General features: G+C 40.5%; 1 protein-coding gene across 4 annotated transcripts; it reads right to left on the minus strand.

Moving 5' to 3' along the window:
- Nucleotides 1–1,179: 1,179 nt before the first annotated feature.
- On the minus strand, nt 1,180–15,347 carry rl (Mitogen-activated protein kinase rl). 4 transcript variants are annotated; one of them, XM_022810450.2, is made up of 6 exons: nt 15,208–15,347; nt 11,675–12,675; nt 5,543–5,738; nt 4,186–4,700; nt 3,769–3,840; nt 1,180–3,421 (listed from the first exon to the last, which is right to left on the minus strand). In XM_022810450.2, the coding sequence occupies exons 2-6, from the start codon at nt 11,770–11,772 to the stop codon at nt 3,235–3,237; spliced, it is 1,068 nt and encodes a 355-aa protein (XP_022666185.1). In that variant the 5' UTR covers nt 11,773–12,675; nt 15,208–15,347; the 3' UTR covers nt 1,180–3,234. The 4 variants fall into 4 exon arrangements, with proteins under 4 accessions (XP_022666185.1, XP_086848216.1, XP_086848215.1 ...); XM_086992090.1 differs by lacking the exon at nt 15,208–15,347 and adding an exon at nt 14,738–15,196; XM_086992089.1 differs by lacking the exon at nt 15,208–15,347 and adding an exon at nt 12,943–15,196.
- Between the last annotated feature and the right edge of the window lie 359 nt (nt 15,348–15,706).

Genomic DNA, 15,706 nt, shown 5'->3' on the forward strand with positions numbered 1-15,706 from the left:
TGTTTTTGAGCATTTCAAGTACACGGCATCGTCAGCTATACTATTCTGTCTGTAATGTTAATGATCGCACCCCCATAAATATTTACGACGCCTTTGAAGCGAGCCATCCTTCCCCTTAGTACGCGCCTTTGGACGCCTGCCTTCTAATCCTTAGGCGACCATCGCAATTATAGCATTCGACACTATTGATAATGCTTATACTCCTATAATATTAGGAACTGTCGTAATAAATATTAGCCAAGTAGTTCTTTTTCAGTTAGTTTGCCATCGGGATACGTGCGTTACGCGACTTCTTCTTAAACGTCTCGTATACGATAAGACATAGTATTCAATTTTTTAATTGTATTATCGCAGATAACATGATGTATCATTATACTGGTCTATACTGTCCTTCATAACATTGAGTGAAGTTCGTTTTTTGGGTACATGATAATGATTATTATTGTTATAACAATAATAATAATTATTATAATTGTTTCGCGTAACTATCTTTTCTATTTGAGTGTCGTGTGTATTTTTATATGTAGGCATATTATATTGTACGAAGCGTATGACCACTATAGGTTTTTTAGAAAAGGCCACAGCCAGCTCCAGCGGTTTTTGCTATCACTTGTTTTACGATTAATACAATGATAAATAATAACTTTAGTAGGAAACTGCTTTATATACTTATGTACTATTATATTCAATAATATAACGTCATCACCATTTTTATTCGTATCATGTTGTCATTATTACTAGTAGTGTCATTATATTCTTTTAATGCATTTCATAAACTCTTATTTTTCCTTACCCTGGGTGATTGAATACCGTTGCCGATCGATCAGCGCGTTACTACTTGCCGGCTTCAAAAGCGTTGATATTCAACAACAGAACAACTAAAAACATAACTAATGCTACAACCAGACTTACATGATCTATTATTATTTTGCGGGGTCTATCAAGAAGCAAGAAAAATAAAAAATCATTCGCGTTTCGAGCTTATAAAAAAAAAAAGATCAATTGTTGTATAGAACCCCCTTTGGACAACCCGCAGCAACCGTGCCACTAGCAATGTAACACCAAAGGTACCTCTACAGCGCATTTAATATCCGATACAATTCCCAATATAACATAAAAAAAATTGATTTAATCCTATAGATAATGATGTCGTTCTAAACTAATAGGAAAATATGTCGATTGAATTTCTTTTACGAACATTATTATTATTTTCATTATTGTTTTTTGCCACCACTTATATTTCATGAATTAGTATAATTATTTTTTTTTTTGCATTTTTATTCACACCACTTGTATGGGCACCAGGTTTTCTGATTCACGGCGGAGTGGTTTCATTTATTTTACCGCTAACTTTTATGGTCTACCTGTTAGTGGCGATTGAATTTATATGCTGAGTGTCATAGTGCCAATTGTTACCAATCGATGATACCATCTCACAAAATTAAGAAGAATGATATTCTTATCACCATTACATTTATGTTATTACTGTTCATGATATCAATATAGTAATTATTATATTTACCATAGTTATCCAAAGAGTCGATTTGATTTTTAAGTTGTTAGTGATCTGCACACTGTGCACGAACTGCTAACATAATTAGTATTTTGACAATAGTTATAATCATCATCATCATCATCATCCTAATAGACAAAAGGTTCCACCTTGGTTTTCTTCAGCGGCGTCGCATGTGATTTTTGTCTTTGTGAGAATACATCGCCTTTCACAGATAAACTTTTTACCTCGAGCCGCACTGTTTCCATGCGCTCTATTTCGCGTAGCCCCTGCATATGCCCAATAGAAAGAGAACAGAATAGCACTAAAACACACTTCATTAGACACTTGTTCTGTGTATCCCACCCTCTCTCTACATACATGTCGCTTCGAATTGGCTGCTATAATGGAGCTGAATAACGGAGCGCTTTTAGTGCTGACGAACGACGAAGCGCCGTCGTCTGGCACGAACTTTACAATACGACACATTCACTTTGTCTGTGTATGGAACTGTGACACCAACAAAATTCGAGTCAAACAGGAAAAACGACTATTAAGGACCGTCTGCACCGTACAGCGAGCGTGGTCATTTTCGTTCACCCTTTACTTAACTGCTATTATTAGTGTGGTAGTTCATAATCGGAATTCTTTTGTCCTTTAAACTGCTTAACTGGCTGAGAGGCCAGTACGTTGTCATCCCGTACCCATCCATTATTCAACGTTGCACGTCCATATCATTACTACATCATTATCAGCGGATAAGATCACTGCGCTCAAAAACGTATACACTAATTTCGCTGGCTCGTGTTGAGGGATAACATTTTGATACTGCGACAAATACGTGAGAAAGAATGTTAGCGAAAACGTGACGTTTTGTTTTTTGTTTGCTGCTATCGATTGCAAGCCGCTGGATGGCAGGCCACACGGGGGTCACGCTGGTGGCAGTTGCGACGGTAACGTATACAAATATAGTATTGACAATAATGAATAATAATAACATGGAACCCGCATACATATCTGTAGTAAGCAACAGCTTAATATAGTAATACTCCCGGCTGCCATCATTTCCTACTCACGTAACATAGATGGATACGCGCGTAGGTACACCTCTGACTTCGCGCGTAACAACTTTAGCGTAGGCTGCCGCCGGTATTGTCGAGCACCTCAGTAGTATGCAAGCTCTCACTCACCTATCCCCATTCGTGGCTTTTGCCTCTAACCATTTCCTCAGATTAGGTTAATATATCTCGTTAGAGCCAGCCTTCCATGTTCCCAGCGTACATTCATGAATACACTTCAAAGTCTAGACGGTCTTACGATCTTGGCGGCACGTAATGGCCATTTATTATTTGCGTGTCTTTTCAATGCAATGCGTCGTTTTTACACATACTCGCACAGATGCATATATCATCATATGTATACATATATGTCAACGTCGTGTACAGCCAGTGATGTGGCGGAGCTCGATGCAACAACGAAGTGTGCGATCGGGTTGAGTTAAGTTTTTTAAACGATACGACAAATGCGTATTGTTTCTGCAGTTATGACAGGCGTCTGCCAGTAAACCAGCAAAATCAAGCTACATTAAACGTTTCGTGTTGATTGATGTTCTTCAGGTGTTTTTTTCGTATATCTATCTTCCCATTGCGTTCTTTATGTCTTGTTCTTTTTGTATCTGTTAAACTAAAACACACATATATATATATCATCTTTATCATATGTGCAGACTCTCGGATACTGCATTATTGTGGTGTACGTTGCCGTGATCTAAACGTGTTCGTTTCCTGAAACACAAGCTGCTTGAGTCGTTCTTTGGGAAGATCATCTAGTTCCATCTCCATCCTGAAGGGCTCTTCCGCTACGGGTTCATCGGCGGGATCATAGTATTGCTCCAGGTACGGATGCGCCAATGCGTCCTCCACCGTTACTCTGCAAATATTACGGGAAGTAATTGATGGAAAATTGTTAATAAAAGCTTCTCCACTAAAGCAATTTTATAATGGATAACATTTAGCGTATATTGATCACTCAAAACTGACTTGATGATTGCTTCTAATCTCAAAATATCTTATTACGCTAGCAGGGCTTATAATAGTATTATTTCATGATTCTATATGAAGTAAAATAACTCTACATGCCATCCCAATGCTGAGTGACACGCAACGTAGATGTTAAGCTAGATATGCAAAGCCTAATGGCCAGCGAAGAACTGCTGTTGTATAGGTCTAATTTCTCACCAGACAGGACCTCTTCGCTTGTCAACTAAGTTTTCTTACCTCCTCAAAGGGTTGAATGTCAGCATTCTGTCTAGCAGGTCTAAGGCTCTCGGGTCCGCCTCGGGATATAGTCTATCAAACAAAACCGTCATGTGCAATTAATTATTGTGTTGCTGCGGGATCGCGTCGTACGGATCTATATGTTAATTATCTATTTCTTTTTACTTTTTTATTTATCTAATTTTTCTACACAACATACTACAGTGGTTCTATTTCTCTTCCACCTTGCACATGCATATTCCAGTTACAGGAAGCCTTTTTTAGAATTATAGTTTAATTAGTTTTTGTGAGGCCTCAAATGTCCTTCAAGATATTTACAAGTCTTTTGAAAATTACTGCTACTACTACTACTATTGAGAGTGTTTTTTTAACAGGTGTCGACATAGCGGACAGTGGACACATTTTAGGCAGGCTTACCTGTTCCAGGGTACCTTAGGTTTCGCTGGCAGACTTTGCAAATAGGAGCGAGCTTTCTCATTGATTATACAGTTTAGGTCTTCCTGGCACGGTGAGCCGAGGATTCCGAGAATATGGTTTAGCTGGTCCAGGTAATGTTTGCCCGGAAAGATGGGGCGATTCGAGAGCATCTCTGCTAGGATGCAGCCAACGCTCCAGATGTCGATTGACTTGGTGTACCCCTTTGAGTTTAGCATGATCTCTGGTGCTCGATACCAGCGCGTAGCGACATATTCCGTGAGGAAGCCAGTATGATCATGGTCCGGGTCCGCGACACGCGCCAAACCGAAGTCGCAGATCTTGAGGTCACACGTGGTATTGAGCAACAGGTTGCTAGGCTTCAAATCGCGGTGCAGCACGTTAGCTGAATGGATGTACTTCAGACCCCGGAGGATCTGATAAAGGAAATAGCAGACATGATCGTTGCTAAGTTTCTGCGTCTTGAGCAACTTGTACAGGTCCGTTTCCATCAGACACTAAAGCCGCATTGGCCGAAGCGGCAGCAGCAACGACAATAACAGCAGCGTCAAGCGAATAGATATAGCCACACAACAAAGTACAGTAGAAATCAGCTCGTTAGTTAAAAGTCAGTAGCCATGGAACGTATATTTTGAAAACTGGATTGACTATGTGGATGAAGTATAAACATCTAAACATCAATTTCACATTTGCCATTTTAACAAAACTTAGATGCTCTAGTATAAGAAAGAATAAAAGAAGCTTGGATAAATAATGACGCGTTTAGTAAGGTTTCACTCTTTCAATACTGAAAAATACCGAATTGATCGATAACAACGTATAGTATTCGGTCCACTAGCTGTGTTGAATAATTCTAACTAAATATAATGTAAAAATCCCTTCTAACATGTACCTATAGCCCGTAATATATATGCATGCCTGATATACGACGCCTAATAAATCTTCAATTTATATTCCTTTATCGAAATAGAATAAGAGCTTTATATAGAGTGTGTTTTTTTTAATGGTAATGCAGTGACCTTTCAAAAGTAGCTTAAATAAAAAAAAGCTTTGTTTCCGGAAATGTTTATGGAGCCCGCATGTGATCCCTTTAATATGACTAGCAGGCTCTAACCCGCCAGATACATTATCCGTTTGGCTGTATCAAACAATCGAATCAAACAAATTAGTATAAAAGATGCTAAACAATAGTATTGTTTTTCAGAAAGTATTGAATGAAACAGATTCTATTTTTGTTAGAATTTCTTCTGGATGTATGATAACTGATTTATCTCTCTTTATGACAATATTGGTGCCAATAGTAATGATCTTAATTATACAAAATATTTTCAAATTCTACCTGCACAATATAGACATCCTTCATTGAATCTATGGAAGGTGCTCGGATAATGTCGCGAATGTCGATGATGTTTTCATGCTTAAACCTCGTTAAGATCTTGATTTCACGTAGCGTACGTTGGCAGTACGTTTGATGTTCAAATGGGGAAATCTTCTTAATGGCCACTTTTTCATTTGTGACTGTATCCATCGCCGATCTGCAATAGATAATAATAATAAATGACAAAATTATTTGCACCGTGAGGAATTTAGCAAGGTATTTGGGTATATCATTGGCGCAAAATATGATTCAAATCTTCTTCATTATAGCAATGCATTTTTGAGGCTATTCGTGTGTCTTCCTCGTAATTAGCTGATCTGAATCGTCTGTAAATAATCATTAGTGTGCTATTATTCCAATCTGTTCCTACCTAGGTACCTGAAAATAATTTAAGTTAGAAAGCTTTGTAACGTTGAAATTTTCGATTGAATATTACTTAAAAAGTTAAAAAAACACGAAGACGATACTGTTAAAAAGTCAGTTTAGTTCGTTAGATAGAAATCAACATGCGTTTTCGCAAAAAAACATTTTAGGCTACTTATTTTTCCTTCCTCACATTTGGTGTCTCGAATATGCATTCGATCATGATCAGCGACACGCCAGTCTTTACGCTACTCAAACAATGTATCTAGCGTATATTTAAAGCTAATGGTCACATATCAGTGAAGCCTACTACCAGGGAGGTTAGGCTCTTCTTAAAGACAGGTTGGACTGATAGCGTGATTCATGAAAATGCACAACGAATATTTTGATTTAAAAATGTATGTTATTTAAACGTAGAAAAAATACGAGTTAGTTTTTGGAGTTACAATTCCTTGCACATATTATGAGACAATTTACGTGGTCCCATTTACGTGCAAGGGTGTTAGTATATTCTACTCACGCTAAGGAATATTGACCAGCGCGTTCATTTAATCTGCCCACACATCTCACATCATGGTAAAGACACAAATACTTACATGATTTTAAATATATCGGCAGTATAAAGATTGTCCTCCTAATGAACTGGGTTACCGTAAAAGCCCGATCAAGCAACGAAATGGTAGGGAACTTATCCTACAAGCTTAACAGCAAAAAAAGCCTGAAACTTGTTGTCGAGCGTGAAGTGGTTAAGGAAAGGGTTGAATAGAGAACGTCAACAAAGGATGGCAAACGGAGGTATACTAAACGAGATTGGGTTACAACGTAACGTTTCACATGTAACGTTAAGACCTGTTCACACTAGTAAAGATTCAGGACGACAGCTGCTAATGGCATAACGTGGGTCTATCGTATAATATAAACCTGACGTTACGGAAAGTAAATAACGACAACAATCATGTCGCGTGTTTACGAGTTTTTTTTCCAATTCGAGGCCTATCGCTTGCATGTACATATTTAAGTATGCTGGTCTCTAGTTTTGAATAAACAGTGAGCGAAGTAACGCTGTTATGGCAGGATTTTAGAAACTCTGTCTCAGTTATATCCTGTATGCATTGCCAATGTCTTCAAATCTAGGTAACTAAGTCGGCTAAATACGATCAAAAAAAGCCTCCGATAAGGTTTCTTGGTTATTATACCCAGAGAGCCTCTGCCTGACTTTAATGACCAACACTTGCATCCGAAGTCTTAATAAATGGTTTGAATACTACATTCATCGTTGCGTGAAATTTAGCCACCAGGGCTCACATCGAACGACCAGAGTTGACAGAAATAAGTCATTGCACATTTTCAAGTAATTGCGTGGTCTAAAGCAAATTTCCAGACGTCTCTTTCCTGTTCTGGCGAATATTAGCCTTGTTCAGACTCTCTAACAACCATGTATTAAATCATGATGTGGTAAACCGTCGATTTCAAATAGCCAAGAAAGCTAATGAGCTCATTAGCAGCTAGTTTAGCGTGAAAACATCAAACAATAGCTAACCGTCGCTCATATTCCAAGGCGAACTCCTTGGCTCCGTCATGATGGGTTCGTGGTTTTGCTCTGGAAAGAACGCTCTTTTTCGTAGCAACGACAACAGGGGATAAATGTATGTTCGATTCAGTAAACAGTCAAATGGTGTACCTATTTATCTCGAACAGAAACAAATGCGAAAGCAACGAAGACAAAATTCTTGATTAAATTAAGATAAATAGCTGTTATTAAAAGGTAAATAGTCTGCTTAACATAAGAATGTGATCTCATTTCGCCCTTGCTTCTACTAAAATTTACGGTCAAATTGAAGCAGGTTTTTTAAGAGACAAAACGATTCGCGGCCTATACTATGTTATGGGCTCTCATTGATTCATACCGCAAAAGTCGATGTAGAGGCAACTCCAATAATAAAGGCATAACGAGGTCACATCAAAGTGCAGAGGTCCTACATTATATAGTGCACAGGATACAACACAGCAAACAACATAGTTGTTTGGACGTATGTTTCGAAAAAAAATTTTGTATAGTTAGTTAATAACAATCTTACAATCTATGAGTTTTGAGCAGAGTTTAAAATGTCATTACGAAATTTCTACTGTTGAAATCTCGAGCTGTAAAGGACAGTTCAGGGTAAAGCTGTTTGATGTAAATACTTGTATTCGTCTCTGTATTTCGTTCATTCCATCCTGTGAATTCGAATCGATAACCAAACTCAAAATACTATAGATAAAGTTGGACTTCGACTAATCATAAACGGAGCGTGGTTGTTTAGATTGTGGTTTTTTTTATCTAGCCAAAGGAATATCAGACCCAAAAGTAAAACATAAAGATTACACCTGTGCGCATAGAGATAATATATTAAAAAATGTTGCACAATATAATTCCTCTATATACAACCCTTGAACTTAAAAGATGATTCTAACCTTTTGTATTGAGCATTTACATGCGCTGTAAATCTATAAAATTTGTATAAATATAGTTTTGGAGGAAGTCATTGCATATTCACTTCACCCCTTCTGCGACTTCGTCCTACATTGCCTTGGCAGGTATTTCTTATACAGCGTAGTCAATAAAATTCTATTATATATATTATTATTATATTATTATATATATTAAAATTCTATTATATATATATTATATATTTCTATTACTAAAAAACTTTCTAATATATATATCGCTGTTCTTACTGTAAGACTTTTTTACTAACCCTTCTTATATTTTATTTTTTATACTAGCCTGCCTACGCAACCAGCAGTCAATTCGGAATTTACTGATTAACAAAAAAATGCATCAAAAGAATTCTTCATTTAATCATAACCACTTAGCTAATACATGTAGAAAAGTGGCTCTTGCTGGCAAATATGGCCATGAATTTCACAATTTCCGTACTTTACACATAATCCTTCAATCACGTTTTTTCAAACACATTTCAATTACACAAATCACAGTTTGGAGAAAATGGTGCTTTGTTTTTGTAGCGACAACAAAAACCATAGCCGGTCATGTATTGCACGCAAAAGAAACTCGCGCATGGTCGAAGTAACATCCTTGAGTATCAACTTAGTGCTATTTACAGATGTTCTATGAAAGTACGAGTTTAACAAAAGGCGTTCTACATGAGACATTTACTTTTACTGGCAGATAAATGTTCGTTTCTATGCGCAGATTACCGCCTTTTAAGAACAAAAGTTTCGGAATGGACCGTAATATAAAAGTTTTTTTTAACGCATGTTCAAGAAACTCTATCGCATTGTAGTAGTCTAGAGGCCTGCGACCCCAAGGCAAGTGGTACACATCATTTCGAAGAAGGCGCAAATATACTATGTGTTAACAAAATTAGACTTCATCACACATTTGGAGTAGAGCACGCTTCTGTAAAGTTCAAAGAACAATATGTGCATGTATCTGAAAGCAGAACTCGGAAGGAAATCACTTTGACGTCTCAATAACAACGTTTATGTGCGTCTCCCAATGCAGTGGTCCGCTGCGAAGCTCTTTGAAGGTGTCAAATCTTAGCGTATCTTAACAGTACGGCAATAAAGTCCATCATCGGGCTATACTATTTGACATACATAAACATAAAGGCAAACATAAAAGCAACTAGTGCGATCCTTAAATTGTTATTTAGACAAATCCCTCTTAGGTCAAACACCTACATTTCCATCTAGCAATCAACAATCATAGAACTTTACCCTTAAAATTATCGCTGTCGACAACGTTTTACGAAACGTTTCATGCGGAGCCACAGAACAACCGCGCTGCGCTCCCCGCAAAGAGGAAGTTTATGGAATCAGACCGAGAAGCAAACAAATGGCCGTTGGAGATTGTGATCAAAACAAGGTGTATCTAGGACCCTGATAAAAACAGAAGCAGTTCGCCATTGGTTTTATTATTGAGCCAGATCGCTTGTTAAAGATCAGAAAGCAAATAAATTGGGTAAACGACATTGCCACGTATCCTATTATTTTAACAACGCACAGAATATAGCATTAGTTAAATGATGGTAAATGCTCAGAATATAAGACATACGATACGATATGAAAATACGTTTGCGAGCAGATTTATTTTTAGAGACGGAACCAAGCCTTTAGACACCAGTAACGTGACATGTACTGTCGCTATTCAATATAACGGGTGTAGTGTTGATAGAAGCACGCAATTCAAAACTGAATATGTCAGTACATTCGCTGTGCTTACAATAAGGGTCTAACCGTAAAAAATTCTAATTTAGCTACTCGTCCCTTACGGAAACTACATGTAGAAACGTAAATCGATTTAGCAAAAGCAGCACTGTGAATATATGTATCTTTCTTTCTTCCTTTATATATATACACATATAATTATTTATAAGCAGAAATCCTTGCCGATGGGCCACATGGCGTAACTTCACTGCTTAACATTTTTCCCATCGAAATGTCTAGCGGCAGCCAAATATATTGAGAGATAGTGTTACATCATAAACAAAATAATGTTGATCATGAACGCGTTAATAAATCATAGAGGTGTCAGGCCCATAACTTTCTAACTGGCTGTGGTGAGATGACGGCCGTTATTAACCTAATAGATACTTCATGATAAGAGAATAGCCATAACGTTATATATAGCAATACTACCAATGATCTATTATTTTAATATTTAGCCGGCGATAGCAGTAGTGAACTACATCTGGTCCGTACAGGTTTAGTCCGACATTTTATGCAGTTTATACAATCATTGTACACAGCAAAATAAAAACATTCATCTAGACATAAATAGTCCTCACGATGTGAAAAAGTTTTAGATACATCATATTATGAATTAGCTAAATATCTAGATATTTAGCTTTTATATACTGTCCAGTAACCTGCAGAATACGACGTTTGTTAGTCTCAACAAAAAATTTTCCATACTCAAATATGAAGCCTGGAGCGCTTAGAAATCGCTCCTTTAACGTTTCTTCATACCTCATATTTGATGCCATATTCTTATAACGGACGACTGTGTAAATAAGTCATTTACAACTTGCGTTTTTATGCGAGACTGTTTCCTTTGCAAATCCATTTCCCCTTCTTGTAATCCAATAAAACTAAATTAACCAATTTATTATACGTGAGCCTTCGCCAACACCGACCTGTAATTTGTGCTAGGTTTCAATACACCAGTCTCAATGATGGAATAGTGCTTAATACGGACATGCATGCGGTAGTGCCAAGTAGAAGCCTTCTTATATGTCTCATGTTCGTCAACACAAATAAAAAAACAGCACTCTACCAAAAATATTTGATCATAATAGAAATGGGTGAAAGGATTTAGGTGATATTCTGAAATATGCAGAAGAGCCGCTTTGTTCTTCTTACAATAGCTCCTTATCATGACTTTTTATGCACCTAAATTGTATAGCTAGCTGATCTTACAGCTTCTGCTACCCTCACAGGACAAAAGTAGTCCAGTTTCTAACATAATTAACTCGACAATCGTTTATATGATGCGAGACACTATAGTCGCATATGCGAATGATACTGAAATAGCAAGATATTTCTAAAAGTAGAATTCGCAGCGTTCACGTTATACATGATTCATGCCGAATTGGATGATATAGCAATATTAAATTGTGTAACGTGTGCTTGCGTATGCACTCGTCTAAAATATAATTCATGAATCATAAGCTAACATTTACCACGGTACGTTGGGGGATAAGCGAATGTTTGATGGATACTTACACGACCATGCCATAGGCGCCTTCACCAATATAGATTAGCTCTCTGTATCGGGGCCCGACCTCGAAAGCCTGGCACCGAACCACTTCGATTTCGCTCATTGTTACTGTTGTTCTTCACGTTGACGGCACGCACTTATAATCGAAGGATAGCAACGTAGAGTCCACAATGAATAGGAATAGCGATCGTGTGACCTGATGGGTACGAAAAATGTCCAAGAGAACAATCGCCAGAGAGCTCTAAATGGTGGGATAATTTCGTTTGTCGTCACTCAAGCAATCGTCACAAATTCAGCACTGATCTCTTCCGTCTGTACGGTCGATTTTTACTTTTCGCACGTCCCCAGGCTCACAAGTTTCCATGAAGTTATTATCCTGTAATCTATAATTCCACAAGTGCTTTTATCTAACTTCCCGGCATAAAGATCGAGGGACTCAAGCCGGCCACTCACGTTGCTTACGGTTGTTATTCCTGTGATCACGCACGTGCGCACGCACAACCCGTTCGTCAACAAAGCAGCCCCAAAAAAGCACCAGTAATAGGCGTATTATTTCTTAACCGGCTTTGTTGCACTGGGGGCGATAGAATTCAAACCAGTATTACGCCACTTCTGGTTCTAGTTCAGCGATTTGCTTCAACTCAATATTTTCCACAGTTTTGTTGTGCCGCAGGCCATCGACTTTTTCGCCGCTAGCTCTTATCTTTCTCAGTTGAATTGGTACTTGTGGCCCTCTCTCTCTACGTGAATATATGTATACCTGTTCACGTTTTGTTGGTCACGGTTATAATGCATTTAGCAATAGTTGCTTTGCTTCGCTTGTCTGTCGATCTCTTTCCCTCTTGTTCCGTGCACCCCCGCTACCTCACAATGGACTCGCCAACGCCGGTTAGTCGTAGTGGTGCTACCATAGTACCGTAGCCATCACGGATCAAGCGACGTAAACCGATACAACGGTAACAGAGCACGGCTAACCGCGCCGTCGATACTTCAATAGTGACTGCTCCTGCAATAGAAACAAGCAGAGTACGGAGTGGCGCCAACTGGAAATGCAACCCACAGCCTTGTCCTGCACGGGCACCTGTAAGAGCTACAAACCTCACAAGCCACTGTTTAAGCTTAATTTGCTAGCCAAACAATAGCACCATTCGGTAAACGACAACATCCACCAGTACTGCCGCCACCTGCTGCTTCTCTAATTATAACAGTTAAAACAGCTGCAGTAGAAGTCGCTAGTTGCTACAAGTGCAAGTTGACAGTCGTCTCTACTTGCCTATATATCTACAGCAATGGTAGCGACCCTGTGACCCACCACAGCCGTCACGCGCCCACAGCCCGCAGTCGTTACGGGTTGGGTTTCGTTGCCGTATTTTCCGCCTCTACGATTCTGCTCTATAGATACGTCCACTCTGTTATCCTCTATTCCACGTTCACCTGCTTGCTCGCCTCTCCGCCGTCGAATCCTGAAACGCTCGATAAAGGACGACACTGCGTCTGGCTACACGATAGGTTCGCGCCTCTAACTGCAGTGGCTACAACAGCTGTATTAGTGGTCTGAGGTGCTCACTCAGCCAGAAACACGTCATCGATTAAAGGCCAACTCTGCACTTCTAATCCGACATGAGCAGCGACTAGCCGTCGTAACGCAAAGAAAGCTGCCGAGATCGGAGCCTAAAGTTGAATCGAACTCTGTTCTCAACTGCCGTCAATGACGGCAACTGTACTGCTGAACAGAGGAGTGACACGCACTCCCAGACAGACGAAGGACGCTCTGCACTAACGACGTTGGATGACGACGCAAAGACCGATAGACCAAGGAAGCGGCTGTACACATTAACGTTAATGTGACAGCCGCAGCGCGATTCGTGGCGTGCCAACGCAATCCTACATGAGCCTCGCTGGTTACTATGTAGTTGTTGTTCGTTTAGAGGTAGGCAAACGCCTTTGTTGCAGTTAGCAACTGAGAAATCCAGCGGTAGTTTGCACCGGCTTAGGCAATCACCTGTGAGTTGTTCCCCGTTCTCTCTCGTACGCACACAGACTCCGTTTCACCTCTCTCGCTGGTGCCGCAATTGTCTGTTCAGTCGTACAGCGCTCGCTTGGCACGTCAGTAGCCGTCTAGTTTTACCTTTGGTTCACTCTCTCCGTTGACCTGCTCACGCTGAACCTTGTCTAAATCTTTACAGGGCGATCGAACTGGCATGCGAAGCATGAGGCAGGAACGCTCGCTGTTAGCGTGACCGGTTTTACTCAGCACCCCCGGAGTACCAGGGGCTAATACACACAAGGCTCGTCGGATTTGTGCAGTTTTCTCCTCACAGCTCCTTTCATTCTGGTAGAGTCTTTTGCAGAGCTCTTCGGCCACACTCGTTACCAGCCATCAGCAAACTCTGGACTCAGACTTTCGTAGAGTGTCACATAGACGACTTGGAACACGGAGTTGAAACAGACCCATTATACGAGACATACAAACAAACAAAGAAGCTGGGCGATGAACAGATACGACGGAAATTCTAGCGGTCGTACCACGTAAATGTACATGGAGCAGGCACTTCTTCAAGCGGCGAAGAACGCAAGTCACACTGATATGATTACTGCGACGATTAATATATCGAACTACACGCAAGAAATAATAGTACCGTTGTAACAATATGATGACGGTACATTAGTGAGCCAAAGTAGGTCACAGTACCGCCTATCTCGATGACTTGAATCACAGTAAGAATCTGTCTATCCGCACAATAGATTTCGATAACGGCAGAAAATGCCGAACTCTAGCAAGAGTGTTAAAATCGTCGCGTCGAATTCTATGAACAATGTACAATTGCTGTTACAGTTGCATCCACGCCAGCAGCGATCTGTCGTCGATACGAGAAGATCAAGAGTGGACCTTCCTCGTTGCCGTGTTCGTTTCCATAGAAAATTTCGCGTCGCAATAACGAACCGATCGGCCACAGAACAGGGGAGGATTAACGGCAAACGAACAACCCGAAATTCGTTGTGTTACTGCCAAATCTGAGGAGCACACCACCCTACTGCATCGCTGCGTACCATAACAATGCTCACACCTTTAAAGGGGCACAGATCGCCAGCGCTCACTCCAGTACCGAAGCACGTTTCCAACGCGTTCCACCAGCAAAAGTCAGTAGTACGAGGCAGATACACAATGGACTAGTGACAGGACAGACAAGCGGCCAAGCTCGAAGGATGGCTCCTTTAGTTAGTTGGCTGGGTTGTCTGATTAGTCCTTGTCAACTCCGCCAGCATCACGACGGCAGTCACAGATCCGAACGCAGATTACCACTGCCACTCACGGACTCATGATACCACCCCCTGTCGTATGGACTACTACTAGTAGTAGCATTGCTGTTAGAGTAGTGAACGTCTAAGTGCTGCTGTGCGCAGCTCACATGCACGGCGGCTCGGGAGGGGCAAGACGGGGTGGGGCGACGGGGGAGAGGAGCAGACGATGGGGCAACGACAAATGTCCACAACCGACTGACTAACGACCAGCCACCCGAACGACCGAGGTACCAACCTGCTACAGCTCAAACGGTAGCAGCCAGTGAACGAGCAACAGCGGCACAACCTGCTGCTGTTAATGCTACCGCCTCGAAACCAACAACGAACTCCTTCTTCTCAAAAATAATAACAACAACAACCAGCAGCAGCCGTCGTAGAGGTAGAGCGGCGGCAGCGGCAGCAGCAAAAATTATCTACCATTACTGCCATAGGCGACCCCTCTCTCGTACTGTATGTGCTGTAGGCGCCAGTAGTTGCGAGGGAATCACAGCAGAACCAGCAGAGGTTTCAGCATAGGCGGTGCCGGCATGATAAAAGCGACGGCCGCTGAATCGTCGCAGGAGCAGCAGCATAGAGAGTTAGTTTGGTTTCCTCTTCTTCTTCTTCTTCTTCTTCTTCTTCTTCTTCTTCTTCTTCTTCTTCTTCTTCTTCTTCGTCGTCGTCGTCGTCGTCGTCGTCATCGTCGTCGTCGTTGTCGTCGTCGTCGTCGGGTTCACTTCGTTGTCCTCTATCAT

Source organism: Varroa destructor, unplaced genomic scaffold (assembly GCF_002443255.2).
Source record: "Varroa destructor unplaced genomic scaffold, Vdes_3.0 BEIS01000006.1, whole genome shotgun sequence".
Classification (NCBI taxonomy): domain Eukaryota; kingdom Metazoa; phylum Arthropoda; class Arachnida; order Mesostigmata; family Varroidae; genus Varroa; species Varroa destructor.